At 63.2% G+C, this 16,986-nt stretch overlaps 1 protein-coding gene across 1 annotated transcript; it reads left to right on the top strand.

Annotated features, from left to right (window-relative positions):
• The first annotated feature begins 1,543 nt into the window (after positions 1-1,543).
• Positions 1,544-16,625, top strand: SSBP4 (single stranded DNA binding protein 4). The gene is given in 18 exon segments (XM_056512768.1): positions 1,544-1,690; positions 3,375-3,447; positions 3,567-3,628; positions 4,413-4,497; positions 8,828-8,917; positions 9,181-9,240; positions 9,344-9,413; positions 9,514-9,584; positions 11,674-11,694; positions 11,696-11,742; positions 11,829-11,874; positions 11,989-12,024; positions 12,118-12,172; positions 12,593-12,663; positions 13,244-13,322; positions 13,856-13,884; positions 15,118-15,219; positions 15,527-16,625. Coding segments are annotated over 18 exon segments (1,083 nt in total). The 5' UTR covers positions 1,544-1,634; the 3' UTR covers positions 15,557-16,625.
• Positions 16,626-16,986: the final 361 nt, after the last annotated feature.

Below are 16,986 nucleotides of genomic sequence, written 5' to 3'. Positions count from 1 at the left end.
GACTCGCCTGCGCTCCGGCCGCTGCTGCCTGGTGTGGGGAAGAGGAACAGGCGGGTCCGGCTGTCCCGTGTCACCCTGTCAGGGCGTAGGCGGCCCCGGTGGGGCAGGGGGGAGCAGCACCCCCAAATCAGCACCCCTTGACCCCTGCCAGACCCCCCCCAAAGTCCTTTCTTGGGGTGCTGAGGATCCCCCTGGCACTGGGTGAGTGTCACGGTGACCCCGGTGACCCCCAAAGGGTGGGGGACACACGCGTGGGGGACACAGGGACACTCACACTCGACCCCCCTGGCAGCACAGGGACCCCCCCGGGTGTGAGGGGACCCGGGGACCGGGTGGGATCCGGGGGACGCTGTGTCGGTGTCCCCTGGCAGGATGGGTGTCGCCATCCGGGTGTCCCCTCCCCGCGTCTGTAACTCAATGTCCCACCAGCCCCGAGTGCATCGTGTTCGTGCCCACCCCCCATGTCCAAACCGCTCTGGTGTCCATGTCCCCCCACCTTGTCCACCCCCCGTGTCCCCCCGTGTCCCCCCGTGTCACACCGTGTCCGTGTCCGCCCCCTGGTGTCCGAGTCCCTTCTCGACTACCCGCTCCCATTCCTGTCCCTGTGTCCTCCGTCGTGTCCGTGTGTCCCCCTCGTGTCCGTGTCCGTGTATGCCCAACCCCGCTGTGTCCATGTCCACCTGTCCCATCCGTGTCCCCCCGTGCCCCGTCTCTGTGGCCACCCCCTCGTGTCCCCTCCACGTCCATCCTCTCAAATCCGTGTCCCTCCATGACCATCCTGCCTCCATCCCCTCGTGTCACTGCCCCTTTAAGTCCACCCCATCGCGTCCGTGTCCACCCTGTCACATCCGTGTCCCTCCGTGTCCCCCGTGTCCCCCTGTGTCCCCCCTCCCACATCCACCCCTTCGTGTCCGTGTCCACCCCTTCATGTCCGTATCCACCCTTTCGTGCCCGTGTCCCTCCGTGCCCACCCCCTCGCGTCCGTGTCCACCCTGCACATGTCCACCCCCTGCATCCCCCGTGTCCGTGTCCACCCCCTCGTGTCCCTCCGTGACCACCGTGTCCGTGTCCCCCCGTGTCACTGCCCTTTTAACTCACCCCCTCGTGTCCCTGATCCCCCGGGTGTCCCCGTCCCTGGATGCCCACCCCTCCCGTGTCCTTGCCCCTCCATGCCCACCCCCCGTCAGCGCGTCCCCCCGTGTCCGTGCCCAATCCTCGCCTCCGTGGCCCCGTGTCCCCACATCCCCCTCGCCCACCCCCTCCTGTCCGCGTCCCCCTGTCACACCCGCATCCCCCCACCGTGCCCGTGACCCTCCTCGCCTCCCCCGCGTCCTCATCCCCCTCCCCGCGACCACCCCTCTCCCGTCCCCTCCCTCCCTCCCCAGCGCGGACCCCACCGCCATCCCCCCTCCGCCATCGCCCCTTTAAGCGCGGCGCGCGGCGCGGGGGGGGTGGTGGCGGCGCTGCCGGAACAGCCGCGCGGGGGGGGCGCGGCGGTTTCAAGCTCCCCCTCGGGCGCGCGGCCGCAGCCGGCGGGGCCGGGCCGGGCCGGGCCGGGATGGCGGCGGGGGCGGCGGGGGCGGCGGGGGCCGCGCGGGGCCGGGCCCGGGGCCGCTGACAGCCGCCGCCGCGCCATGTACGCCAAGGGCAAGGGCTCCGGCGTGCCCTCGGACGGCCAGGCCCGCGAGAAGTGAGTGCGGCGCCGGGCGGCGGCGGGGGAACGGCCGGGGCGCGGAAGTTTTTGCCGGGGCGGGCGCCGGGGGAGCGGGGACGGAACGGGAAGGGAGGTGGGGGGGGGGGGATCGGGAAAAGAGGGGGGAGATCGGGGGGCGGGCGGACCCCCCGGCCCCGCCCCGCCGGGGAGCACCGGCAGCCGCGGGGCAGCGGGAGCTGGCGGGGGTCAGCCGGGCACCGGGAGCCGGGGTGAACCCCCCGGTCTGCGGCATCCCCCGGGGCGCCCGTAGTCGGGATGACCCCCCCGATCCGCGGCATCCCCCGGGGCGCCCGTAGTCGGGATGATCCCCCTGGTCCGTGCTGTCCCCCGGGGCACCGGGAGCTGCGGGGGCATCGGGAGCCGGATGATCCCCCCGATCTGAGCCATTCCCCGGGGTACCGGGACCCGGGATGATCCCCCCGGTCCGTGATACCCCCGGGGCACCGGGAGCTGCGGTGTGCCGGGGTCCGTGGCATCCCCCGGGGCACCGGGAGCCGCGATCACTCCGGGGTTAACGGGAGCCGGGATGTGCCCCCCGGCTATTGCCACATCTTGGGGCACCGGGAGCTGCGGGAGCGCCGCGACCCGGGATGATCCCCCCGGTGTGCGGCATCCCCGGAGGCACCGGCAGCCGGGATGCCCCTTCCCCGACCGTGCCATCCCCCGGGGCACCGGGAGCCGGGATGATGCCCCTGGTCCGTGCCATTCCCCGGGGCACCGGGACCCGCGAGCGCACCGGGGGACTGCCGGGAACCGGGCTGTGCCATCCTCCGGGGCACCGGGAACGGGCTGTGCCACCCTCCGGGGCACCGGGAACGGGCTGTGCCACCCTCCGGGGCACCGGGAACGGGCTGTGCCATCCTCCGGGGCACCGGGAACGGGCTGTGCCATCCTCCAGGGCACCGGGAACCGGGCTGTGCCATCCTCCGGGGCACCGGGAACGGGCACTGCCATCCTCCAGGGCACCGGGAACGGGCTGTGCCATCCTCCGGGGCACCGGGAGCCGGGTGATCCCCCCGGGCACTGCCATCCCCCGTGACCCGCGGTGGCACCGGGGCTACCGGCAGCCGAGACGTGCCCGGTTCGCCGCATCCCTGAGGGTACCGTGAGCCCTTCCCGGCCGTGCCACCCCCTGGGGCACCGGGAATGGCACCGGGGCTGCTGATGCTGCGCGGGCACTGCCACCCCCGGTCCCCAGCACCGTCAGCCGCCGTTCCCGGCTGTCCCCGTCCTGCTGTGTCCCGGTGCCCCGGGGCCACCGCGGTCCCCGCGGAGCTGGACCCCCCGCAGGTCCCGTTGCTGCTCCCGGATGGAGCCCCGGGCGTTCCGTGAGTGTCCCCTGCCAGGGGACACCCGTGGTGGCACTCGCCCCTGGGCCACATCCTGTGTGGGAGGTGTCACCTGTCCTGGAGCCACCCCCGCGCTGGGAGCCGGTTGCCGTGGGGGGGCGTGCGGTGTCACCCGGTGTCACCGGTGGGAGTCACCCGGTGTCACCGGTGGGGTCCCTGGCGGGGAGGTGACATCGAGCCCTCCTCATTAATTCTGCACTAATTGAGTGGGGGGGTTCAATCCTGGCTGTTCCCCGCGTCCCTCGGGGTGTCACCGTGGGGGTGGCAGGTCCCTCACGCTGTCCCTGTCCCCATCCTGTCCCCACCCCCAGGTTGGCGCTTTACGTCTACGAGTACCTGCTGCACGTGGGGGCGCAGAAATCCGCCCAGACTTTCTTGTCGGAGGTAAAGGGGGGGAGGGCAGCACCCCGGGACCCCCCATCCTCCCCACGGGGGGTCCTGGACCCCCATCCCTGGTGGGGGCTGCTGACCCCCCCCCCCCCTCCCCGTGTCCCTCTCCGCAGATCCGATGGGAGAAGAACATCACGCTGGGGGAGCCCCCCGGCTTCCTGCACTCCTGGTGGTGGTGAGTTGGGGTCTGGGGGGGTTGGAAAGGGGGGAACCCCCCCATTCCCACGGCAGAGAGGCTGGGAGAGGGTCTAGGAGCCTCCCCCCCCCCGATTCTGCCACCACATCACCTCGTACCCCATAAATCCATCCCTCTGCTTTTCCCATCAGCGATTTGGGGGCTCCCCCCCCTTTCCCTCCCATCCTGGCCCCCCCTCCCGGCTCCTCCAGATGGATCCAATTTGGCACCGGGAGTGGAGCTGGGGGGGGGCTCCCAGCCCCGGGGCTGGACCCCCGCACTTGGGGGGCCCAGCAGAGCCCCCCGAGGGGGGCAGTGGGGATGTGGGGGGCACCCCGCAGGTGGACATCACTGGGGGGGGGGGGGCAGTGAGTGATCAGTTGATAATTTGGGGAGAACACACACACACACACAGGGAGGGGGGTTAAGCTGGCACGCAGCCAGCACCCCCTAAATTTGGGGGTGGGGGGCACGCAGAAACAGACTCGGCCCCTGTGCTGTCCCACACCCAGGGCGGGGGGCGCGGGCACGGGACCCCCCCCTCCCCATCCCGGCCCGGGATGCTGCTGCTGCTGCTGCCTGATGTAAAGTCCCAGGAATTTGGGCTCCGGCCGTAGCGACCGTTTCCAGGGAAAACAGGCGGCGGAGCCGGAGCCGGGAGGCCCCGGCCGAGGAGGGGGGGACACGGCCGCAGCCCCCCCGCCCCACGGGTGGCACTGCCGCTGCTCAGAGAGGGGTGTGAATTGGGGGGGGGGGGTCCTCACCCCTTTCCCCCCGTCCCCAGCGTGTTTTGGGATCTGTACTGTGCCGCCCCGGATCGCCGCGAGACCTGCGAGCATTCCAGCGAGGCCAAAGCCTTCCATGACTACGTGAGTGCTCCGGGGGGGGTCCGTGTGCCGCTGTCCCCCTCCTGTCCCCCCCTCTCCCCCCGCAGCCAGGACCCCCCCGCTGCCAGCCCCGGATCTGTGGGTGACCTATTTCACGGGGCAGTGGCGGGGGGGGGTTAATCCCTGGGGGCTGGCTCAGTGTGTGTCCCCCCCCCCGCCCTGCTGGGGACCCCAGCGTGCCCTGCTGTGCCCATCCCCCACTGTCACCCCCCCCCCCCAGGGGACAGGGACCTCCCCTCATCTCCCCCAGTGCACAGTACCAGACTCTTGCTGTCCAGCTGGGGGTGTCCCCCTGTCCCCACACGGTGTCCTGGGGGGTCATTGCAGGACTGGGGGCTCAGTGGGGACCCCCACACTGAGGGGAGCCCCCACACTGAGGGGAGCCCCCCCCAGAGCAGCTCTGCTCCTTCCCAGCTCCAGCTCTGGAGGTTTAATCGTTGGCACGGTGTCAACAGCCCCCAGTGTGTCCTGGGCCTGCTCCTGCCAGGGGACAGGGCGGGGACACGGGGGGGACACGGGGGGGACACCGTGCCCTGGGATGGGGAGGGGTCCCTGGGGTGCTGCAGGGTCCCCAGTGCTGTGGGATGCAGGATGATGCAGAATCCAGAGCCCAGGGGATGTAGGATGGTGCAGGATCCCTGCCCCACAGGATGCTGTGGGATGCTTTGGGATTTTGTGGGATGCTGTGGGATGCTTTGGGATGCTGTAGGATGCTGTAGGGTGCTGTAGGGTGCTGTAGGGTGCTGTAGGGTGCTGTAGGGTGCTGTAGGGTGCTGTGAGATGCTTTGGGATGCTGTGGGATTCTGTGGAATGAAGAGTGATGCAGGGTTCTGTGGGATCCACAGTGCTGTGGGATGTGGGATGCTGTGGAGCCCAGGGTGCTCTGGGATGCTGTGGGATGATGCAGGAGGCCGTGCAGTGATGCAGGAATAATGTGGGATGTGCAGGAATCCTGTGGGATGATGCAGGATTTTGCAGGATGCTGTGGGATGTGCAGGATGCTGTGGGATGTGCAGGAATACTGTGGGATGTGCAGGATGATGTGGGATGTGCAGGAATACCATGGGATGTGCAGGATGCTGTGGGATGTGCAGGAATACCATGGGATGTGCAGGATGCTGTGGGATGTGCAGGATGTTGTGGGATGTTGCAGGAATACCGTGGGATGTGCAGGATGCTGTGGGATGTGCAGGATGATGTGGGATGTGCAGGATGATGTGGGATGTGCAGGAATACTGTGGGATGTGCAGGAATACCATGGGATGTGCAGGATGCTGTGGGATGTGCAGGATGCTGTGGGATGTGCAGGAATACCGTGGGATGTGCAGGATGCTGTGGGATGTGCAGGATGATGTGGGATGTGCAGGAATACCATGGGATGTGCAGGATGATGTGGGATGTGCAGGATGCTGTGGGATGTTGCAGGAATACCGTGGGATGTGCAGGATGCTGTGGGATGTGCAGTCCCACAGGATGTGGGGGGCTGTGATGTGTAGGATGCCCCTGTGAGATGCAGGACACCGAGGGGCTGCAGGGTGACACCGTGGGACACACAGTGACACAGCAGGGGGACACTGTGGGGGCTGCAGGGTGACACCGTGGGACACACAGTGACACAGGAGGGGGGACACTGTGGGCTGCAGGAAGCCAGGAGGTGCAGGGTGACACTGTGGGACACACGGTGACACAGGAGGGGGGACACTGTGGGCTGCAGGACACCGGGTGATGCAGGGTGACACCGTGGGACAGACACACGGTGACACAGCAGGGTGACACCGTGGGGCACACGGTGACACAGGGATGTGGGGGCGGGACATTGTGGGCTGCAGGACAATCCGTGGCCCCGTGGATTCAGGGCCCCCAGGACACCCCTCAGCCCCGTGGGGTCCCGCGGGGCCGCGGGGGCTGCAGCAGGACCGCCCCCGCCGCCCCCGGCGCCGCGCTGAGCTGATTTCCATGCCGGAATTAATGAGGCTGCCGGCGCGGGGACGGTGACGCCGGGGACATGGCGCGGGTCAGGCCACGTTGCCATGGCACTGCTGCCTGGCAGAGCTGGGGAGCGCTGGGGGGGAGCCCCACGATCCCCCCCCACACCCAAAAACACCCGCTGGGGTGCCCCACACAGCCGTGGACCCATCCCAGTGCCCAACTGGGCTGAACTGGGGGTCCCAGCATGGAGCCAGGACCCCTCATGTTCCCCACCAGGTCCCCCTCAAACACATCAGGACCCCCCCCAGGAGCATCCTGGTGACCCCATAAAATTGGGGGGGGGTCCAGCCTGTGCACAGCAATTGGGGGAGGGGTATTGGCTGCCCCACAGCGGGGTCTGGGGTCCCCCCTTGGCGTGAGCAGCCCCCCAACGTGTCCCCCCCCCTCCAATTTTCTCCCTCCTGACCTTGAGCCCGCAGGAGGAGCCGCATCTCCCCAACCTGTTGCCATGGCAACTCTGCATCGCATCACCGAGTGATGGGGGGGACGGGGGGGCCCCGTTTGGTCCCTGTTTTGGGGGGGCAGCACCGTCACCCCCGTGGGGCTGCAGCTGGGGGGGCGGCAGTGACCTCGATCTGTCACTGTCACCGTGTCTGGGGCAGGAGTGGGGGGTCCCCAAGAGGGGACATGGCCTGGGACCCCCCCAGGACCCCCATGGGGTGCAGCCCCCATCTGGCTGTCGCTGTCACCAGCGCTGGGTGTCACCCGTGTCCCGGCGCCGCGGGGTGTCACCATCCCCATCGCTGTCCCCAAATCTCCTCCGGGCACAGCGGGACCCCCATCCCCCGCAGGGATTGGGGGTGGGGGGCGCAGGGCCCCCCGGCTGGAGGGGGCAGCGCGGGGTCCCCCCCTTCCTCCTCCTCCTCCTCCTCCTCCTCCTCCTCCTCCTCCTCGTTTCCAAATTGAAACCAGTTGTGGCGCAGGGGCCGAGCCGGAAAAGCGGCGCATTCCTTCCCTTAACTGCTCCCCTCGGACGGGGCCGGGGGCGAGCGGGGCCGGCGAGCGGGGAGGGGGAGCGGGGCCGGGGAGCGGGGAGGGGGAGCGGGGAGGGGGAGCCCCCTGCCCGCGACCCCCCCCCGGGCCACGGGGATCCCCCCCAATTGTGCTGAGAGGGGAATGCGGGGCGAGCTCGGTGCTGAGGGTGGGGGGACAGGGGAAGGGATGGATGGATGGATGGAGGGATGGATGGATGGATGGATGGATGGATGATGGATGGATGGATGGATGATGGATGGATGATGGATGGATGATGGATGGATGGATGGATGGATGGATGATGGATGGATGGATGGATGGATGATGGATGGATGATGGATGGATGATGGATGGATGGATGGATGGATGGATGGATGGATGGATGAATGGATGGATGATGGATGGATGGATGGATGGATGATGGATGGATGATGGATGGATGATGGATGGATGGATGGATGGATGGATGATGGATGGATGAATGGATGGATGATGGATGGATGGATGGATGGATGATGGATGGATGATGGATGGATGGATGATGGATGGATGAAGGGATGGATGGATGGATGGATGGATGGATGGATGGATGGATGGATGATGGATGGATGATGGATGGATGGATGGATGATGGAGGGATGATGGATGGATGGATGGATGGATGGATGGATGGATGGATGGATGAATGGATGGATGATGGATGGATGGATGGATGGATGATGGATGGATGATGGATGGATGATGGATGGATGGATGGATGGATGGATGATGGATGGATGAAGGGATGGATGGATGGATGGATGATGGATGGATGGATGGATGGATGGATGGATGATGGACGGATGGATGAATGGATGGATGATGGATGGATGGATGGATGGATGGATGATGGATGGATGGATGGATGGATGGATAGATGATGGATGGATGGATGGATGATGGATGGATGATGGATGGATGGATGGATGGATGGATGATGGATGGATGGATGGATGATGGATGGATGATGGATGGATGGATGGATGATGGATGGATGGTGGATGGATGATGGATGGATGATGGATGGATGGATGAAGGGATGGATGGATGGATGATGGATGGATGGATGATGGATGGATGGATGAAGGGATGGATGGATGGATGATGGATGATGGATGGATGATGGATGGATGATGGATGATGGATGGATGGATGGATGATGGATGGATGGATGGATGATGGATGGATGGATGGATGGATGGATGGATGGATGGATGAAGGGATGGATGGATGATTGATGGATGAAGGGATGGATGGATGGATGATGGATGGGCCCCCCAGCCCCTCTCTCAGCCGTGTCTCCCCGCAGAGCGCGGCGGCAGCGCCCAGCCCGGTGATGGGGAACCTGCCCCCCGGGGATGCCATGTCCGGGGGTCCCGTGCCCCCCGCCTTCTTCCAGGTACCGCCCCCGCGTGTCCCTGGGGGGTGCAACACCCCAGAACCCCGTGGCTGTGGTTTTTGGGGGGAGTGGGGCAGGATTACACCCCCACCATGGCACAGCCCCTCCCATGTTCCCCCGACTCTCCCAGGGGTCACAGCCCCCCCAAACCCCCCACCCATAACCTGTTGTGTTTCTCTCCGAGGCTCCCGTGGGTGCCCCCCCAGTGTGACACCCCCCCCAGCCCTGACTGACCCCCCAAACCCCCCTCTCCTCTCTTGCAGCCCTTCATGTCCCCCCGCTACCCCGGTGGCCCCCGGCCCCCGCTCCGGATGCCCAACCAGGTGAGGTGATCACTGCCAGGACCCCCCTCCCCAAAATAAGGGGTGCAGGACCCCCCCCACCCCTCCCTGCAGCCCCCTGACCTGCTGTCCCCCCTCTCTGCAGCCCCCCGTGGGTGTTCCTGGCTCCCAGCCGCTGCTGCCCAACGCCATGGACCCGGCTGCGCGCTCGCAGGGTGAGCTGGGGGTCCCTGCCCCCCTCCCCCTGACCCCAGAGTGGGTTTTTGGGGGGGGCTGTGGGGGGGTCTCACAGCTCCCCCTCCCCAATTTGTGCAGGGCATCCTGGGATGGGGGGCCCGATGCAGCGCATGAACCCCCCCCGAGGCATGGCCGGGATGGGGCCACAGGTACTGGGGTACTGGGGATACTGGGGATACTGGGATATTGGGGTACTGGGATAATGGGGTGCTGGGATAATGGGGTACTGGGGGATACTGGGGATACTGGGATATTGGGGTGCTGGGATATTGGGGTACTGGGATACTGGGGTACTGGGATAATGGGGTACTGGGATACTGGGGGTACTGGGGTACTGGGATAATGGGGTACTGGGGGATACTGGGGGTACTGGGATATTGGGGTACTGGGGTTCTAGGGTACTGGGGGTACTGGGGTGCTGGGATATTGGGGTACTGGGATAATGGGGTACTGGGGGATACTGGGATAATGGGTTACTGGGGTACTGGGGATATTGGGGTGCTGGGATAATGGGATATTGGGGTACTGGGATAATGGGGTACTGGGGGATACTGGGATAATGGGTTACTGGGGTACTGGGGGATATTGGGGTACTGGGATAATGGGGATAATGGGGTGCTGGGATAATGGGATATTGGGGTGCTGGGATAATGGGATATTGGGGTGCTGGGATAATAGGATAATGGGGTGCTGGGATAATGGGGTGCTGTGGGTACTGGGGTATTGGGATACTGGGATAATGGGGTGATGGGATGTTGGGAATACTGGGATAATGGGATAGTGGGGTACTGGGATAATAGGGTAATGGGGTGCTGGGATACTGTGGTAATGGGATCATGAGGTACTGGGATAATGGGGTACTGAGAGACTGGGATAATGGGATAAAAGGGTACTGGGATGCTGGGATAATGGGGTGCTGGGATATTGGGATAATGGGGTACTGGGATATTGGGATAATGGGGTACTGGGATGGGGCAGGGACAGGAATACAGGGGTGGAAGTGGTTACAGAGACAGGGGGACAAGGTTATGGGGATGAGTACAGGGAGAAAGGAATGGGGACACAGAGATAGAGGGGTACAGGGATGGGGTACAGGGATAAAGGGATGGGAATGGGAATTCAGGGATTGGGATGGGGAAGCATGAATTAGGATGTGGGTGGGGACAGGGGTGGGGATAACAGGGACAGGGATAGAGGGATGGGGCTGGGAACAAGATGTGGGTAGGGATGGGGTGGGGACTGGGAATGGGGATATGGAGATGGGGATGACTTTTGGGGACGGGGAGGTGACAACAGGGATGGGGACAGGGATACAGGGATGGGGACAGGGGTACAGGGATGGGGACAGGGATACAGGGATGGGGACAGGGGTGCAGGATGGGGACAGGGGTATAGGGATGGGGACAGGGGTGCAGGATGGGGACAGGGATGCAGGGATGGGGACAGGGGTACAGGGATGGGGACAGGGATACCGGGATGGGGACAGGGGTGCAGGATGGGGACAGGGGTACAGGGATGGGGACAGGGATGGGGACGGGGTACAGGGATGGGGACAGGGATATGGGGATGGGTGCAGGATGGGGACAGGGGTACAGGGATGGGGACAGGGGTACAGGGATGGGGACAGGGGTGCAGGATGGGGACAGGGGTACAGGGATGGGGACAGGGGTATAGGGATGGGGATGGATACAGGGTGGGAACAGGGGTGCAGGGTGGGAACAGGGATATGGGGACAGGGGTGCAGGGATGGGGACAGGGGTGCAGGATGGGGACAGGGATACAGGGATGGGGACAGGGATACAGGGATGGGGACAGGGGTGCAGGATTGGGACAGGGGTACAGGGATGGGTGCAGGATGGGGACAGGGATACAGGGATGGGGACAGGGGTGCAGGGATATGGGGACAGGGGTACAGGGATGGGGACAGGGGTGCAGGATGGGGACAGGGGTGCAGGGATGGGGACAGGGGTACAGGGTGGGAACAGGGGTGCAGGGTGGGAACAGGGATATGGGGACAGGGGTGCAGGATGGGGACAGGGGTGCAGGGATGGGGACAGGGATACAGGGATGGGGACGGGGTACAGGGATGGGGACAGGGATACAGGGATGGGGACAGGGATACAGGGATGGGGACAGGGATACAGGGATGGGTGCAGGATGGGGACAGGGGTGCAGCTTGGGGACAGTTCTGGGGTGTCCCAGCCCCGCTGACCCCCCCCGTCCCCCCTCTCCCCGCAGAGCTACGGCAGCGGGATGCGCCCCCCCCCCCAGCTCACTGGCCGGCCCTGGAATGCCCACCATGAACATGTAAGACCCCCGTGCCCACCCCCATGACCCCCCCAGGGTGGGGGGAGCCTCAGGACCCCCCCTCACTGCCCCCATTGCCTTTCCAGGGGTCCTGGTGGCCGCGGGCCCTGGCCCAACCCCAACGCCAACTCCGTAAGTTTTGGGATTTTGGGGGGTGTGGGAGGGGGTAGAACCTCCTGGGGGGTCCTATGGGGGTGCTGCCCCCGTGTTCCCCCCCCCATGCTGACCCCACTTTGTCCCCCCCAGATCGCCTACTCCTCCTCATCCCCTGGGAATTACGTGGTGAGTGTTGGGGTGCACGATTGGGGTTTGGGGGGACCCTCTGACCCCCCCACCTCCCAACCCACCTCTTTCCTTTTTCCTTTTCCTTTCCAGGGCCCTCCTGGGGGTGGCGGCCCCCCCGGCACCCCCATCCTGCCCAGCCCCGGAGGTGAGTGGGGTTTGGGGGTGGGAGTGGGATTTGGGGTGGTGTGAATGTGATTTAGGGGTGTGAGTGGGATTTGGGGTGTGAGTGGGATTTGGGGGGGGTGTGAGTGGGGTTTTGGGGGTGTGAGTGGGGTTTGGGGGGATATGAGTGGGATTTGGGGAGGGTGTGAGTGGGATTTGGGGTGTGAGTGGGATTTGGGGTGTGAGTGGGGTTTGGGGAGGTGTGAGTGGGATTTGGGATGATGTGAGTGGGATCTGGGGCTGTGAATGAGATTTGGGGTGGTATGAGTGGGATTTGGGGTGGTGTGAGTGGGACTTGTGAATGGCAGTAGGATTTGGGGGTGTGCATGTGATTTGGGGGGTGTCAGTGGGATCTGGGAGGGCCACCCTCACCCCCCACATGCCGTGTCCCCCCCCTCCCCAGACTCCACCAACTCCAGTGAGAACATGTACACCATGATGAACCCCATCGGACCCGCGGGGAGCCGGCCCAACGTGAGCCGTGGGGTGGGATGGGATGGGATAATGGGATGGGATAATGGGATAATGGGATGGGATAATGGGATAATGGGATGGGATACAGGGATGGGATAATGGGATGGGATGGGATGGGATGGGATGGGATGGGATGGGATGGGATGGGATGGGATGGGATGGGATGGGATGGGATGGGATGGGATGGGATGGGATGGGATGGGATACAGGGATGGGATGCAGGGATGGGATACAGGGATGGGATACAGGGATGGGATACAGGGATGGGATACAGGGATGCAGGGATGGGATACAGGGATGGGATGCAGGGATGGGATACAGGGATGGGATACAGGGATGGGATGTGATCCAGGGATACAGGGATGGGATTCAGGGATACAGGGATGGGATAATGGGATGAGATGGGATGGGATACAGGGATGGAATGGGATGGGATGGGATAATGGGATGGGATGGGTACAGGGATGGGTACAGGGATGGGATAATGGGATGATGGGATGGGATTGGGGACAGGGATTGGGGACAGGGATTGGGGTCAGGGGGATCCCCCCACCATTGCTCACCCCCTCCTTCCCCCCAGTTCCCGATGGGGCCCGGACCCGAGGGGCCCATGGGCGGCATGAGCGCGATGGAGCCGCACCACATGAACGGATCCTTAGGTGGGTGACACCCCTGGGGACAGCACCTGCACCCCCAAAATCCCAGATCCTGTGGGATTTGAGCCCCATCTGTTGTTGGATGGGCTCGTGCAGCAGGAGGGGCACATGGATGGGAGGGGAATGGATCAGGGGACACAGGCAGGGATTTGGGGGCACAGATTGAGGGGACACACAGGGATTTGGGGACACTCAGGGATTGGGGACACTCAGGGATTTGGGGACACACAGGGATTTGGGGACACTCAGGGATTTGGGGACACACAGATTGAGGGGACACACTCAGGGATTTGGGGACACACAGGGATTTGAGGACACACAGATTGAGGGGACACACAGATTTGGGGACACACACACATGGATTTGGGGACACACAGCTTGAGGGGACACAGATGGACTGGGGGACACACATGGTTTGGGAAGGACACCAGGATTATGGAGGACACAGTTTTGGGGTCACACATGGATTAGGGACACACAGAGTTTGGGGGGACAGGTGCTTTGGGGGTCACTAATGCCCCGTGTCATCCTGGCAGGCTCCGGGGACATGGATGGGCTGCCAAAGGTGAGTTGGGGGCCCTGGGACCCCCACAGTGCTGGGACCCCATTTATTGGGAGACCCCCAAATCCTGGGAACTCCATTTATTGGGACTTTTCAACGAGCTGGGACCCCCCATGCACTGGGACCCCATTTACTGGGGACCCTCCAGGCACTGGGATCCCCCCACAAAAATTGGGATCCCATTTACTGGGGCTCCCCCATGTTCTGGGACCACCCCATTTACTGGGACCCCATTTATTGCCCCCCACCATGTACTGGGACCCCATTGACTGGGGGTATCCCATGTCCTGGCACCCCCCATTTATTGGAACCCCATTTATTTGGGCTCCCCCATTTTCTGGGACCACCCCATTTATTGGAACCCCATTTATTTGGGGTCCCCCATGTCCTGAGACCACCCCATTTATTGGGACCCCATTTATTCCCTCCCACCATTTATTGGGACCCCATTTATTGCCCCCCCCAATTTACTAGGACCCCATTTATTTGGTTCCCCCATATCTTGAGACCACCCCATTTATTGGGACCCCATTTATTTGGGTTCCCCCACGTTCTAGGACCACCTCATTTATTTGGATCTTACTTATTCCCCCCTCCACCATTTGTTGGGACCCCATTTATTTCCCCCCATATACTGGGATTCCCCCAACCCATAAATAGGGAACCTCATTTATTGGGACCCCATTTATTTGTGTTCCCCCATGTGCTGAGACCACCCCATGTACTGGGACCCCATTTATTGCCCCCCACCATTTATTGGGACCTCATATATTGCCCCCCAGCATATACTGGGACCCCATTTATTTGGGTTCCCCCATATTCTGGCATCACTCCATTTATTGGGACCCCATTTATTTGTGTTCCCCCATACTCTGGAACCACCCCATTTATTGGGACCCCATTTATTGCCCCCCGCCATTTACTGGGACCCCATTTATTTGGTTCCCCCATATCCTGAGACCACCCCATTTATTGGGACCCCATTTAGTGCCCCCCACCATTTACTGGGACCCCATTTATTTGGGTTCCCCCATATCCTGGGATCACTCCATTTATTGGGACCCCATTTATTTGTGTTCCCCCATATCCTGAGACCACCCCATTTACTGGGACCCCATTTATTGCCCCCCATATACTGGGTCTCCCCCGCCCCAATCCCCTGGGAACCCCCCCATATACTGACACCCCATTTATTACCCCCCCCACACTAACTCCTGTCTCCCCCCCTTCCTCCAGAGCTCCCCCAGTAATTTGGGGGCCCTGAGCAACCCCCCCGGGACCCCTCGCGACGACGCCGAGCTGAGCAGCAATTTCCTAAATCCCTTCCAAAGCGACAGCGTAAGGGACCCGGCGGGGACCCCCGCGGACCCCCGGGGGGGCAGGAGGAGAGGGCGGGGGGCCCGGGGGGGCCGGGGACGGGGGGGTTCGGCCACCAAATCCCACTGGAGACCCCCCGAAATTGCGTCAGCACCGGCGGCGGCGGCGGCGGCGCCTTGGCCGAGCGAGGTGTGAGGATGAGGAGGAGGAGGAGGAGGAGGAGGAGGAGGAGGAGGGCGGCGCTGGGGGGGCAGCGCTGTGTGCGCCCCCCGCCCGGGACCCCCCCGCAGCCCCGGCTAACGCTGTGGTGTCTCCGCTCTCTCTATAGTACTCGCCCAGCATGACAATGAGCGTGTGAGCCCCGCGCCGAGGCCGCCGAAAACAGCCAGACGCCCTCACCCACCACCGAAAAAAAAAAAAAAACCCCAAAAAAAAAACAAAACAAAAAAAAAAAAAATTCATTAATTTTAATGATCAGCCCACCCACTCTCCCCTCCCCGTCACACCCAAATCCCGCCCCCCCACCTTTATCAGCGCCCCCCCCCTCAAAATTTTGTCCTGCCCTTCCTTTTTATTATTTTTCTTTTTTTTTTTTTTTTTTTTCCAAATGAACACTAAAACAAAAAAACAAAAAAAAAAAAAAAGCGCGGGAGAAAAGAAAAAAAAAAAAAAAAAAGAATAATAATGATGATTAGAAATAAGTCACGTGACTTATTTGCTGCCCCCCCTTTCTCACCCCAGAACTGGGACCCCCCCCCCCCCCTCCTCCTTCCAGCACTGGGACCCCCCCCCCAGTTTTCCAGCACTGGGAGCCCCTTTTCCAGTCCTCCCCACTCCCCTGAACTGGGAGCATTGGGATTGACCCCCCCAAAATGCTGGGACCCCATTTATTGCCCCCCCCAGCACTGGGACCCCGTTTGTCCCCCCCTCCTCCAGCACTGGGGACCCCCCCCCCCATTCCCACCCGCGGGGTCGGTGCTGGGAGGGGGGTCTGGCACTGGGGGGGTGCTGAGGGGGTTTTTGGGGTGTTTTGCCCTCCCACCAAGCCTGGGGAGGGGGATTTTTTTGGGGGGGTTTCATGGCATTGTGCCCCCCCTCCCCTCCATGGCAGGTGGTGCCAATCCCTCCCTCCCCCAATTTTGGGGGGGGGGTTTCACTGAGCTGTGCGCCCCCTCCCAGTTCTCCCAGTGCCCCCCCAAACCACTGAATCCTGGAAAAGGGGGGGGGGGCAGAACCAGCACAGCCCCCTCCCCAAAATCCGAGCTGTGCTGGGGGAGGGGGAATGATGGGGGGGTGGGGCCAAGCCGTGACCCCCCCGTGGAGCGCCCCCCGCCCCCCCAGCGCCGAGCAGCCCCCCCAGCCCCGTCTGTGTGCTCAGCCAGCACTGTGACCCCCGGCCCCCCCCGAGCGCCAGACCGGGGCCCCCCCGACCCCCCAGGGACCACTTTAATATGAAGGATTTTTTTTTTTTTTTTTTTTTTTGGTGTGGTTTTGATTTTTGTTTTTTTTTTCTTTTTTTCTTTTTTTTTTGTTTTTTTTTTTCCTGATTTTTTTTTCCTCTTTTGTAACAGAAAAAGACCTCAAAGCCCCTCCTTACCCCTCCCCCTCCTCAAGAGACCCCCCAAAAATGCCGCTGCACACCCAGACCCCCCCTCCCCTGTACAGCCCCACAACGGGGGGGCCCCCCTCGTGTCCCCCTCCCCCCAAAAACGGGGGGCAGCCCCCATTGGGGTGACCCCCCCCCCCCATAGGCGTAGTCGTTCTGTGTAGGGACCCCCCTCATTTCTA

The sequence above is a fragment of the Oenanthe melanoleuca genome, chromosome 28 (assembly GCF_029582105.1).
Source record: "Oenanthe melanoleuca isolate GR-GAL-2019-014 chromosome 28, OMel1.0, whole genome shotgun sequence".
Taxonomy (NCBI): domain Eukaryota; kingdom Metazoa; phylum Chordata; class Aves; order Passeriformes; family Muscicapidae; genus Oenanthe; species Oenanthe melanoleuca.
Note: the sequence above shows the minus strand (reverse complement) of the source record. Positions and strands in the feature narration are given on the sequence as shown.